General features: G+C 39.1%; 1 protein-coding gene across 1 annotated transcript in view; it reads left to right on the forward strand.

Moving 5' to 3' along the window:
• The window catches only part of nphs1 (NPHS1 adhesion molecule, nephrin), a 265,377-nt gene that overhangs the window by 129,034 nt on the left and 121,147 nt on the right, over window positions 1-15,196 (forward strand). Inside the window, exon 9 of the mRNA XM_060897686.1 lies at window positions 12,270-12,427. Within this exon, the coding sequence (XP_060753669.1) occupies window positions 12,270-12,427 (158 nt within the window). The remainder of the gene's footprint in view (window positions 1-12,269; window positions 12,428-15,196) is intronic.

Genomic DNA, 15,196 nt, shown 5'->3' on the forward strand with positions numbered 1-15,196 from the left:
CACTGTGCATCGCCTGCTTGACTCCCGCCGGGTCCGCGGCAGGTTGCAATATCTGGTGGACTGGGAGGGCTATGGTCCTGAGGAGCGCTGCTGGGTTCCTGCTCGGGATGTCCTAGATAAAGAACTGTGTCGGGACTTCCATTCGGCCCATCCGGATCGCCCTGGGAACGTCAGGAGACGCTCCTAGAGGGGGGGGTCCTGTTAGGACTTGGACTGTTTTGGCCTCTAGAGGCCGCTGTTATTTCCTTTTCGTGTCTTGTTTATTTTGGCCTCTAGAGGCCGCCACTGTTCCTGTGTTTTGTGTTTTTGTTAATTGCCTGTTAGTCCTAATTATCTTCACCTGTGTCCTTAATTAGTTTGTGTATTTATACCCCTGAGTTCAGTCCTCTTGTCACGGAGTCTTTGTGCTGTTATGTTTATCTCCAGTTTCCTTTGTACTGTGTTTTGTGGATCTTCTGAGCTTTTGCATTTTTGCCTTTTTCTTTTTGAATTATACTCTTTGTTTTTGTTTTTTTGTTTTGCCCTGGATTGTATATAGTGTACATAGTATAAATAAACCTTTTGTTACTTTTTCTACTTCCGCCTCACGCCTCTGCATTTGAGTCATTCCCCTGGTGGCCTAGTGGGGGTTTGCTGGATCATCACACCAACGAACCAGGTTCGAATCCCAGCAAAACCCTAACACATGTACACACTACCAGTCATCAGATACCCCGCTGGGATCATAAACTGGCCAAAGGAGGAGATAGAAGCCACAGATATCAAGACTAGAAAGCTCCTCACCATGCATGGAGGGTTCCACCCCAAGTCCAGCACCCTGAGACTATACACTAAGCGGAAAGAGGGAGGCCGAGGGCTAGTGAGCATCAAGACCACGGTCCAGGATGAAACATTGAAAATCCGAGAATACATCAGAAAGATGGCCCCAAAGGATGAACTGCTAAGTGAATGTCTCAGGCAGCAGAACCCTGATGAGAGTGCAGAGGAGGAGGAGGAACAGACAACCTGGAGAGACAAACCCCTATATGGCATGTACCACCGTCAGATAGAGGAAGTGGCTGATTATCAAGAAATCCTACCAGTGGCTGGATAATGCAGGACTGACAGACAGCACAGAGGCACTAATCATGGCAGCACAAGAACAGGCCATAAGCACAAGAGCCATAGAGGCCAGGATCTACCAGAGTAGATCAGACCCAAGATGCAGATTGTGCAAAGAAGCCCCTGAAACAGTCCAGCACATAGTAGCAGGGTGTAAGATGCTAGCTGGATCAGCATACATGGAGAGGCACAACCAAGTGGCTGGGATAGTATACAGGAACATCTGCAACCAGTATGGAATAGAAGTACCCAAGTCCCAATGGGCCATACCACAGAAGGTGGCTGAGAACAACAGGGCCAAGGTTCTGTGGGACTTCAGCTTCCAGACTGACAAACAGATCCTGGCTAACCAACCAGACATAGTGGTGGTGGACAAAGAGCAGAAGAGGGTGGTGGTGATAGATGTGGCGATCCCAGCTGACGCCAACATCAGGAAGAAGGAACATGAGAAACTTGAGAAGTATCAAGGGTTGAAAGAGCAGCTGGAACGGATGTGGAAGGTCAACGGTTGCGTGGTCCCCTTGGTAGTGGGGGCACTTGGGGCAGTAACCCCCAAACTGGGAGAGTGGCTCCAGCAAATCCCAGGAACAACATCTGAAGCCTCAGTCCAGAAGAGCGCAGTCCTAGGAACATCGAAGATACTGCGCAGAACCCTCAAACTCCCAGGCCTCTGGTAGAGGACCCGAGCTTGAGGATGACATGGATACCACCCCCCCCACCACCCCCCGCCGGGGGTGAGAAGGAGATTTATATATATATATATATATATATATATATATATATATGAGAGAGAGAGAGAGAGAGAGAGAGAGCGCACAGAGTTGTAATTCCTGATTCATCACTTAATGCACTTTGTGCAGTGATGCTTTTGGAAATGCATCACTGATATTTTATCATATTTTTGTCTCTTTCTTTTCATGCAAACTTGCTGAATATTTAACACTAAAGTTTGGCATCATTAAATACTGTACATTGTTAATGTTTTACATTCCCTGGCATCCTAATGAATCTACTGTTCTTTAAAGCTTGCATTACATCAAGTAATTGTCTCAAACCTGGGGTGAACATTAAATGAGAGTAAATGTTATTGTTTCCGAAGTGGCTTTTAAAATGCTTCATCAAATTTGCGAAAAGGAAATAAAAAGGAAATTATGTTGATGCAGACATTTGGGTTGCCTCCAGAGACTGTTTTAATTAGTGCATCTTTTAATTGTAGCATTCTGATTTGTAAAAGCCAATGAAGTTGTAAGTGATGTTTAGCGAGAAGAATCAATTAGCAGAGCATAAGACTGGTTTACAACTAACTGAAGGCTTCTTAAAAAGTTATGTCATAGCTGATATTGGAGTTCATGAAAATCTAAACATGAGTTAAATGTCATGACATGCGAGGCAACTTGTGCAGGGAAAGAGACGCTACATTTCAAACCTTTCAAATTTGTAAAGAAGGTTGGGTCAAAATATCTCCAAGCTGATGTGAGAGACTGATAAACTACTCCAGAAAATATTTACTTCCAGTTATTCTTGCTCATGGTGGTTCTGAATGTTGCTGAATGACAGGATTTACTTCTTTCTTACCACCAGGTTTCTGAATGTTGGTTTACTTTTGGGGGAAAAATGACTGTGTTGAAAACTGTTTGTTTATGGACGTTGATGAAGACCACACAATTGTTATTTGGACCCTCATAACTAAAACATGTGTTACCAGGCAAAACAAACCTCGTCCGGAGGTGCTTATTTTATACCTATATGTTGATAATGGTACTATTCCTCAGTCATCAGCTGTCAGGTTAGAGCCCTATGAAAATCCATGACCTTGAGTTTGACATTTCAAAGTCATTCAAGGTCAAAAGTCATGGTGGCAACTGAAAGCCCATATTGGACTTCCTATAAGTTGATAATGGCAAACATCTTGTGTGGCTGTACCATTTTCAATGTACAGCCCTCTGAAAATCCGTGACTTTGAGTTTTACCTTTCAAGGTCACAGATCATGGTGCCAAATGAAAAGCCATATGGGAGTTCCTATATGCTCATGATAGTAAACATTTGCCTATTGGCAACCGTTTTTGAGTTATAATGAAAAATATGTTTTGATTGAAAGGTTGACCTTTCCGGTGACCTTGACCCAATTACCCCCAAAATTTAATCAGGTAATCTACAGACCAATGTCCATCGACCATCAAAATTTGAAGTCAATTGGTGCAACCGTCCAGATGCTAGATTGTTAACAGACAGACAGACACACAAAAACAAACTGCACTGATTACAATACCTCACCCTGCTTACTCCATCACGGGTGAGGTAATAACTAAAAACAAACTTGAAGGAGGGTGCACTTTCTTTTTACCATGACTGTATATGTGTAGCAGTATGGGGAACCCATTAGGCTAAAAAAAAAATCAGGCATTGAACCTTATTTCCCTGCTTATGACACACTTGGACACCTCAACTTTAAGAAAACAAATATATTTCCTTGAAATTATGTAGAGGCGGCACGGTGGTGTAGTGGTTAGCGCTGTCGCCTCACAGCAAGAAGGTCATGGTTCGAGCCCCGTGGCCGGCGAGGGCCTTTCTGTGTGGAGTTTGCATGTTCTCCCCGTGTCCGCGTGGGTTTCCTCCGGGTGCTCCAGTTTCACCCACAGTCCAAAGACATGCAGGTTAGGTTAACTGGTGACTCTAAATTGACCGTAGGTGTGAGTGTGAATGGTTGTCTGTGTCTATGTGTCAGCCCTGTGATGACCTGGCGACTTGTCCAGGGTGTACCCCGCCTTTTGCCCGTAGTCAGCTGGGAGCTCCAGCTTGCCTGCGACCCTGTAGAACAGGATAAAGTGGCTAGAGATAATGAGATGAGAATAATGTAGATTTTTTTTTTTTAATGAACTCTCTCAACATGCTTTGGCTTTCTGCAAACATCATGTTAGGTGGATCAGGTGGCAGTTTATATATATATATATATATATATATATATATATATACACACACACACACACACACACAGTGGCATGCAAAAGTTTGGGCACCCTTGCTGAAAATGTCTGTTACTGTGAATAGTTAAGTGAGCAGAAGATGAACTGATCACCAAAAGGCATAAAGGTAAAGATGACACATTCCTTTAATATTTTCCACAAAATTACATTTTTATTTCTTCTTCTTCTGCTTCCCTGTATGTAGGAGTTAACCCCTTAAGGGTGTGCTCCTGGTTTCCAGGAAACACAAGAAGTCTTCCTTTATCATCATTTTTCTTCTCAGTTGTTGCTAATCTATCCCTAATGTCCTTTCTATGGCAGTCCATTTATAATTGCATTCATCAAATAATGTTTGTTTCCTGATGTCATCATTTCCCATTCTGCAGATATGGGCTAAATATCCCAAATGCCTGTTCAGACAAAATTCCGATACTGGCTTGGTTTTAGTAATACAGCGTAGATCTTCATTAGAGTATTTAAACCGCCAATCCTGGTCTCCATCACCCAGATCTTCCTCATCCTCATCTCTCTCTTCTCTCTCGTCTTTCATTCTCCTATAACCACCCTTTACCATTTTCCTCTGGAATCCATGCCAAATAACATCGATTTTTCTCTGTTCTTTGTGTGACAGTTGCCATGTCTCTATGCTATATAGAAGTTGAGACCTCACACAGGCATTTAGGAACATAACTCTGATCGGCATCTGTATGTAACTATCAGTGAGCACATGTTTCAGCTCACTCCACTTTTCAAATGCAGAACCAATATTCATGGCCAGAGGTTTCTGGTTCTCATTGGTATTTGTGATTGTGTGACCAAGATATCAAAAGCTCCTCATGCTTTTCAGTTTGCTGCCGTTAATCTGTACAAGGGACATTTTATTTTGGATGTCTTCTCCAATGTTGAATGCCATCGTTTCAATTTTCAAGTAAGACAACTGGAGCCCAAAATGGGAGAATATCTGATCATAGATTTGCAAGATGGTTTGCAGTTCCTCCGTAGACTCGGCAAAAATGGCTTGATCGTCTGCATACAAGAGCTCTGTTATTCTTCTCTCTCCTCTTGCTCTAGCATTTTTTCAGAGCTCTGTGAGGGAAACCTTGTTAGGGATACAGTATTGTATTTTAAATCCTGTATCTGGGTATAGCTTTAGTATTTCATGGCGAGCTATCCTAACAACAAAGTCCATATAGACATTGAATAGGGTTGGAGATTCCATTGTGCCTTGTCTGCATCCGACCATAGTATTAAAAGCCTTGTTGAACCTTTAATAAAAGCCTTAGGTGTTGTTTACATTAGACCGTATCCGTATCGTTTTCGTTGTGGATGCACTGTCCGTGCACATTAAAACGCCGGAAAACGACTCCACAGGCGGAACAATTTGAATCCGCCAGGGCCCATGTATTCAACCCAGTACGTATCTGATCCAGTGCTGTGTAAACATTGAGGAACGAGGATACGCAGTGCTGAGCTCTAGCTGACGTCGTCATTGGACAACGTCACTGTGACATCCACCTTCCTGATTTGCTGGTGTGACATCCACCTTCCTGATTCGCTGGTGTTGGTCATGCCACATTGGTCATGTGACCCGACCGCTGAAAAACGGCATGGACTTCACTTCCTGCTATTTGTGTGTGTACGTGAATCGTTTTAAAAACGTTAATCTGATGATCTGCTGATTTGAAATAATGTTAACAGGGCCTTAGTGTTCGAATATAGGGCTCTAAGGACTGCTATTATCAGAGGGTACTTGAGTCTCATCTCGAGGCATTTCAGGAGGGCATCACGTGGAATCCAGTCATAGGCGGCTTTCAAATCAATGAAAACTACAAACAACGGGGTCTTGGATCTGTGGGATTTACTGAGAACATGACATAGTATAAAGATTGCATCATTGGTCAATCTATTAGCACGAAAGCCAAACTGTGATGGTAATAGGATATATTCATAGGCATCGCGTAATCTGTCAACGATTATTGTGGATATAATCTTCGATAACGTTGCAATTACACTACCGTTCAAAAGTTTGGGGTCACCCAGACAATTTTGTGTTTTCCATGAAAAGTCACACTTTTATTTACCACCATAAGTTGTAAAATGAATAGAAAATATAGTCAAGACATTTTTCTGGCCATTTTGAGCATTTAATCGACCCCACAAATGTGATGCTCCAGAAACTCAATCTGCTCAAAGGAAGGTCAGTTTTATAGCTTCTCTAAAGAGCTAAACTGTTTTCAGCTGTGCTAACATGATTGTACAAGGGTTTTCTAATCATCCATTAGCCTTCTGAGGCAATGAGCAAACACATTGTACCATTAGAACACTGGAGTGATAGTTGCTGGAAATGGGCCTCTATATACCTATGTAGATATTGCACCAAAAACCAGACATTTGCAGCTAGAATAGTCATTTACCACATTAGCAATGTATAGAGTGTATTTCTGATTAGTTTAAAGTGATCTTCATTGAAAAGAACAGTGCTTTTCTTTCAAAAATAAGGACATTTCAAAGTGACCCCAAACTTTTGAACGGTAGTGTATGTCCGTCAGATTTTGTAGCAAACATCGTGTTGAGTATGAACAAGTTGTTGATTTCTGATGTTTCTATTAATCAAGACCCATTGAAGCTGGTAGGATTAGGATCATTAAACTGTCCGATGCATTGCCATTTACTTGGTTCGCTGTCTGTCCCAACTGTAGTGTTAAAATCACCTGCAACGATTACTTTGAATGACGGGTTGTCCTTCTTACTACGTTGGATTTCTTTGTGTAGTTTTTGATAGAAAGCTTGTTTCGTGGACTCGGCATATTGTTCCGTCGGGCAGTAACAATTGAAGATAATTAGTCTTATTCCATGTACCTTTACTCGCACCATGGTTAGACGACCCTCTATTGCATGGTTGATATCTAACAGTATAACATGAGGGGCAAGGGATACTGCAACACCGGCTCTAGCTGTTTTCATGCCATTATAAACTACACGCCATCCCTTAAGGACTGGATCATCAAAACGTATCACTCCTTCTCCTCTCCGCCTAACCTCCTGCATGCATGATACATCATGGGATAGTTTCTTGAACTGCATCACGTATCGGCAAGTTTGCTTTCACATTTTCCTGTCCTCACATTAATAGTACCAAGCCGGAACTCATGGTAACACTTATTGCTGGGCGATGACATCTTACATACGTATAAATATAAATGGATAAATAAATAAATCCTTACACACACTACAAATACACTTCCTTGAAACATAAATGTTTACATCATTTACAGGTGTAAAATACCAAAAAATTAAAAGGACCTGAAGCAAAAGTTTGGGCACCTGACATGGTCAGTATTTAGTAACACCCCCTTTCGCAAGCATCACAGCTTGTAAACACTTTTTGTAGCCAGCTAATAATCTTTCAGTTCTTACCTGGGGGATTTTCACACATTTGTCCTTGCAAAAGGCTTTCAGTTCTACAAGTTTCTTGGGCTGTCTCACATGCACTGCTCTTTTGAGATCTATCCACAGATTTTCAATGATGTTTAGGTCAGGGGACTGTGAGGGTCAGGGCAAAATCTTCAGCTTGTGCCTCTTGCGGTATTCCATTGTAGATTTTGAGGTGTGTTTTGGATCATCGTCTTATTGTAGGACCCATCCTATTTTAACGTCAACTTTTTTACAGATGGTGTGATGTTTGCTTCCAGAGTTTGCTGGTATTTATTCGAATCCATGCTTCCGTCGACCAGTGAAATGTGCCCTGTGCCACTGGCTGCAACACAACCCCAAAGCATGATCGATCCACAACCCCAAAGCATGATCGATCCACACCCATGCTTCAGAGTTGGAGAGGTGTTCTTTTCCTGGAATTTGGCACCCTTTTTTCTCCAAACATACCTTTGCACATTGTGGCCAAAAAGTTCTATTTTGATTTTATCAGTCCACAGGACTTGTTTCCAAAATGCATCAGGCTTATTTAGATGTACATTTGCAAACTTCAAACACTGAATTTTGTGGCTAGGACACAGGAACGGTTTTCTTCTGATGACTCTCTCATGAAGGTCATATTTGTTCAGGTGTTGCTGCATAGTAGAACAGTGCACCACCACTCCAGGGTCTGCTAAATCTTTCTGAAGGTCTTTTGCAGTCAAACAGGGGTTTTTATTTGCCTTTCTAGCAATCCAATGAGCAGTTCTTTCAGCAAGTTTTCTTCATCTTCCAGACCTTACCTTGATCGCCACTGTTTCGGTGAACTGCCATTTCTTAACATTATGATCTGAGATAACAGCTACCTGAAAACACTTTGCTATGTTCTTGTAGCCTTTTCGTGCTTTGTGAGCATCAATTATTTTATTTTTCAGAATGCTAGGGAGTTGCTTAAAGGAGCCCATGGCTGTTGATTTTAGGGACAAGTTTGAGGAGTCAGAGAATTTATACAGCTTTGAAATCTGCATCAACTGACCTTTCCAAACAAAGGATTTGAACAAGCCACAGCTCAATAAGCTAATTAAGGTCTGGAACCTTGGTAAAAGTTACCCGAGAGCTCAAATGTATTGGGGTGCCCAAACTTTCACATGGTGTTCCTTTTCTGTTTTCACTCTCCAATTGTACAAAACAAAAGTACACAAATCCTGCATAAAATGCTGAAAAGAAACATCTCGTCTTTACCTTTATGCCTTTTGGTGATCAGTTCATCTTCTTCTTACTTAACTATTCACAGTAACAGATATTTTCAGCAAGGGTGCCCAAACTTTTGCATGCATGCATATATATATATATATATATATATATATATATATATATATATATATTAATTGCTGCTTTCTAGTGTGATTTCATGCACTGAATGACATGTTTTGATCAGGTTATTGGTTTCCTTCCATAGTGAAATGGACTTAAATAGATGCTGTTTTTGAACAGTATACAGCCACCTACAGTTTAGAGACAACAGTGAATCAAGGGGACATGATAATGTTACACCTCAACCTAGGGGAAACCTGAGTGTAGCATTTATAAAAAATAAATAAATAAATAAATAAATAAATGGGGGGAATGAAAAAAACCCCTTCCCCTTTCCCCACTCCCAAGGACGACCAATGCCACAATCAATTGCAGTCCAAAATACAACTTGTTTATTTCAAAGGTAAGTTAGCATCAGGGTGAGCATGCCCCAAGATAACAAACAAAACATTTAATAACCTAGCTTACCCGGTCAACAAAGGAAAATGAAAGAAAATACAGGGATCTTACCTAACTCCCTAACATAAGAGAGAAAAATAGCCCTTACAGAAAAACCACATGAACTTCACATGTGATTTCTCACATGTGAAATATGTGGAAAATGTGTTTTGCACATAGGAAATGTGTTATTTGCACATGGGAAACATCGTTTTGGCCCAATTTTATGTGAATCACATGTGGGAATGTTTTACACGTTTTAGCGTTTTCCACATGTGCTCTACATGGTAACACGTTACAAAATCTGATACCATGTATTCCACATGTTACCACATGTGGTAACATGTGATCACATGTGAAATACATGGGAAATTCATGTGTTTTTTCTGTAAGGGAGAATGAAGAAAAAAAAAACAAAAAACAAAAACAAGGCTTCTCACCCTGACAGTTACCTGGATTGCTTTAGGAAAATAGTTACAATATTTACAACTTAAGCCCATTCATCAATGAGCACTACAAGGCACAGCCCTGCTGGGAACCAGGAGAACATGAAGCATAGCTAGTATCTCCAAAGAGCATTTTAAAGCCGGTACAATTAACCATGGTCCAATCAGCTGCCGCCACCTACAACTGAAAAACAGGAACATGTGAACAGCATCCCCTTAGGCAGGGAGGGAAAAGAGCAACAGCAAAAAGTAAACAAACAATAATACACATTATAACCCTGGGGTCATAACAATAGTTTAGCCAACAGATAGTTTAGCCAACTCACTGAGTTAATAAGTGATTATTTTAGTACTACAGTAATAGTGAACAGTGAGCAGTTGCATGACGAGTGATGATGAGGCTTCTGTTTAAATTCTGTGACTCATATTTACCTCAGATAATGGCATTAGAGAAGATGACCTGAATGATGCTTCTGATCTAAACGACTGCTCATTTTCCATTGTAAACCAATATTCTATGATAAAGTGTATGGTCTTATTAATTTTGTAATATTTTATTTCTCACACATTAAATTAAAGGCATTGAATGCATCCAGTGTGATGGTGTCTTGCAACGAAAGCCTTAAATAACAATTTTCTCTCTTTGCACTTTTGGAGGTATGCTGTATTTAATTGAAAACTTTTATAACTTTACTTTCAGTTGAGGTATGTACATGCAAAAAAGGAAACATCGCAATGACTGGTTTCCCTCACTGTCACACATAAACTATTTACAGTATTTAAACTCTAGGGACGAGAACATATGTGCAAATCACAGGACTGCTAGTGGGCCACTGTGTAGTCTTTGCTCAAATATAATCAGGATTTGTATTCTGGTGAACTGATTCATGTCTTTCAATAAAAGCATCACATCAGAAAAAAAAGTAGACCTGACAAAGAGGATAAAAAGCTCTAAGGATATTATGTGCATACCTGATGTGCAATAACGTGGGTGTGTATTATACTTCATAAAATCATTTGTCCAGTCCTTGAGCTTTTATTTCTTTTTGTACAAAGCCAAACATTTCCCAAGGCCATTGTGTGGTCTTGGCGTGAAGGATTTAAAGGAAGAGGTCACATTGCAGGATGAAGGACGATAAATGAAAGATACAAACTATTCAATGCAATTGTCCCAAAACTCTAACACAGGTTTTTTTTGTTTTGTTTTGTTTTTTTGCCTTCATAGAGCTTAAAAAAATAAAATAAACCCTTTATAGGTTTTATGAAGAAAACGTGCCAAATAAATTAAGTTCTTATTTGACCATTTGACTGGAACAGTATTGTTGTAAAAGGAGGGTTTTGCATTAATAGGTCAGTGACTCTTTTCAATCATGAAAATGTGTCATGTTCACTCAAGGGCTTTTATTGGAAAATCCCATCATTCAGAAATTTTGTGTAGTTATCTTCTCTATCCAGAATATAAAGACTGACACTATCAAGATTTTTACTTGTCCTTCAGGTGATAGTAGACAGCTGTGCTGTGTCCTGAAGAGGACAAACAAACAAAAGCACTTTCTCATGTGTCTAATGGTTTCTTTTATTCATTTATTCATTTTCAGATCAGTTTATAATGATTTTAAAGGTTAATGTAAACTATCAGGCCGATTTCCATTATTTAAGTGAACGTGTTATAAATTCAAACAGATGTTTAATGTTAGTAGTGCAGCTCCAAGAAACGATCTGATAAACAGTTTTTTTGTTTTAATCTTTTTAGCTCTAGAAATGCCATTCACTGGAAAAGAAAAGGCGTTTTGTGTATTAGAGTACGCTTGAACAGAGTCGAACAAGACTGTGCAGCATGCATTTATGAGAGAATTCTCTAAAAATACACCAACTGCAATGCAGGTTTGGACACTGCGCAAAAAGTTCAAAGAGGAAGGCTGTGTGTGTCTGTGTCTCAGGCAGCATGCATATTGAAAATTTGTGAAATCGTTCATGGAATCCACATACCTTTGAATTTCTCATTCAAATTTTGAGGACTAAACCTTTCATTGCTCAACATCCAGCCTGTTCAGTTTCGTTTGCCTAGACTATGTAATTTCTGGGATATTTACATCTCAAATAATATCATGTTTGTTTGTTTTTTTAACACCCTGTAGTATGAAAAAAGGACATGTTGGTACCGTATCAGTAAACCTGGCAATTATTTCCCAGAGTTTAAATGTAGCACAACGATTTAATCAACTTATCTTTCAGATGAGGAATGAACCCTTTCATCTGAGTGGAGAAACATTTTCAAGACCAAAACACAAATTGTCATGTTCATATTTAGTACAATGAACCTTAAATTCATTAAATTTTCAATTGAATTTATTTCAGCAGTGCTTTTAACTCTACAAATTGTCAGTTAATATATTAACTGTAACTCATAAGACTAGTTGAAAAAATCTCCACATTATGATGCTGAAATAGGATTTTGTCAGTCGACAGCTAGTAAATCATTAAGCTGGTTATTTTATCCATCATAGTAAATTTGAGACCTTTTTTCTTCTCGGAAGCAACATTGATTTGCACTATCTGTTTCCTTTTTTGTTTCCTCTGCTCTCTATCTACCAGTTGAGCCCTCTAATGTGGAACTAAGTGGCTCCTCTGAAGCAATAGAGGGAACCGAGGTGAATGTGTGCTGCTCCACATCCTCCAGTAATCCACCAGTTCATATCCGGTGGTGGCTTGGCTTCAAGGAGCTCAAGACCACTGTCATCACTATCACTGAGGTAAAAGACACTATTCTGAGAATATTCTGAGAATCTGACTCACCTATCAATCTGTTTGATATAATGGAATAATTTGATATAATATTAAATACAACCTGAAATAAAAAAAAAAGATTGTTTACCGAGTACATTCATATCATTGTGATACTGTGCATAACTCATTGGAATCAATCACTAAAGAAAAAAAATCTCTCTCTCATATGAGAGAGAGAGAGAGAGCGGTGGCTAAAATTATTGACACCATAACCATCTTTTTCCTTTGCAAAAGCAGAAAAGACTTTCAATATGTAAATTGTGCATGAATAATTACTCAAACTTTCACTGGGAAAAAAAAAAAAAGAGTTGATTCCCGATTACTTGGCGCATCAGATCACATGATGCCGTTCCACAATTGTGGACAAGTACAGTTATCGACACCGTTCCACAATTATCGACATCCAGATGATTATTATAAAAAATGATCAGTATGTAGTATTTAGTTAACAAAACATAGCTTTTATTTAAAATTTGCTTTACATAGACTTATAATTAGTACAAAATATATTTTATATAAATATACCAATGTCTGTGCTTACGTAAATGAGGAAGTAATTCTATTGTTTGAACTGATAATGTTTAACCTGTGTCGGAAAATATTTTGTTCAACTTTCTACCCACTTTTATAAGTATTTTCACAGCTCACATTATGTTAATCATTCACTGTTTGTATTAATTTCTAGTTTACCAATAAATGTCAACAGGCAACTGACATTGTAACCACATGAAAATCCAGGTCAAATGTTGATTTTTTTTTTTTTTTAATTGAGATTTTAAATTTACATCTAAAAAATATAAAATGTCTACTGATATTGTAAAATGTATTAGATATTTCCAACAAGCTGCAAAAAAAAAATCTGAATGGAATAGAAAAATCTGAATATTTCAAGTATGTCATTTTTTATATGCTAGGAATTTAATTCTGGTCTAATTCTATTGCAGTCAAATTCCAGATACTCTATAAACATTCCATTCTGTTATGAATCAGAAAAAAAATATTATAAATCACAGTACTTTTATTTTTTTTAAGTAGTTCATCTTCTTTAACAATGTTACACAAAGATCAATCCATAACAGTTGCAAATGTCACTTAATTCCACAGGGTGTTGATAATGGTGGACACCGGTGAAAGTGATCACTATTATTGAAACATCACGTGACTTCTCAAACATGCGTTTAGATACAAAATGGTGACTGTCAAATGAAAGAGTAAGAAACAAAGTAGGTTTTGACAAGGATATCATGAAATATTGGTGAATTTGATAAGTAAAAACATGTCCATGATCTTTCCACCATGCTTACCTGTGATGATAACATCCAAGTTTTTCTGGGTTTGATTGTGCTGAAAAAATTCCATCTCAGGTATCGAGCTGTGTCATCAGATGACAAGATCAAAGGGCGAGGCGGGTCTTCCGGTTGATTAATTAACCAATAATAATTGTTGTAACTGAAACTCACCTTTGCAAAATTGTTTTTATTGGTAAATCTGAAAAGGTGTCGATAATTATGGACTGTCGATAATTATAGCCGCCACTTTATATATTTTTATTAAAAGGTAACGGGTAAACAAAAATACTAACCAATAACATCATGCAGCTGAGTAGGCCTTGTATGCACAAAAATTTCACTTTTATTTTATAGTTCAGTGATATCCAAGCTCCAAAAGCTTGAAGCTGTCAATCATACATACTGTATGGGAGATATGCGTTTTCTTGTTCCACTCATGTCAGCCTTGGTAATTATGGGTCTTATACAGAGTTATGCATAGTAAAATTGCACACTTCAGGATTCATACCTCAGACGTAACCACAGACTTAAGCACTACTCGGACGGTATAATTTGGTGAAAATGTATATACATTATAAACCAGCAATACAGTTAAAGCATGATAAAATAGCCTACATTATGATTTCATGACCTCAAACTACTGCACTACATGGACAAAAGTTTGTGAACACCTGACCATCAGACCCATTGCAGATTTATTATAACAGCAGAAGGGAACTAACCTCAACTCTTTTGGAAGGGCTTTCCACTTGATTTTGGAGTGTTGCTGAGGGGATTTGTGCTCATTCAGCCACAAGAGCATTTGTGAAATTAGACACTAATGTTGGGTGAAGAGGCCTGGGGTGAAGTTGGTGTTCCAGTTCATTCCAAAGGTTTTCAGTGGGGTTGAGGTCAGGGCTTTGTGCAGGCTTCTTGAGTTCTTGCACTGCTACCTTGGCAAACCATGTCTTCATGGACCTTGCTTTGTGCACAGCAGCATTGTCATGCTGGATGAGGTTTGAGCTCCTTATTTCAAGTGAAGGGAAATATTAATGCTACAGCATACAAATACACTTTATACAATTGTGTCCTTCCAACTTTGTGACAGTTTGGAGAAGATCCACATATGGGTGTGAGGGTCAGGAGTCCACAAACTTTTGGCCATCTTATTTTCATTAGACATATACAAACTAACTGAAGAAGAAGAAGAAGAAGAAGAAGAAGAAGAAGAAGAAGAATAGAAGAAGCCTTTATTTGTTGCATGTATACTTAAGCACAGCAAAATTTTTTCCTCTGCATTTAACCATTTCCTTCCTTTGCATTTAACCATCGGCTCTTCAACTGCCACATCCAGCAGAGCTTCAACTGCATACCAGGGGAGGGTGGGGACATTGAGTCTGAATGGACCATGTTCTGCACCCCCATTGCTGAGGCGGCCCGGCCATGCAGAACTGCGGCTGCAAGGTT

This window comes from Neoarius graeffei, chromosome 17 (assembly GCF_027579695.1).
Source record: "Neoarius graeffei isolate fNeoGra1 chromosome 17, fNeoGra1.pri, whole genome shotgun sequence".
Lineage (NCBI taxonomy): Eukaryota > Metazoa > Chordata > Actinopteri > Siluriformes > Ariidae > Neoarius > Neoarius graeffei.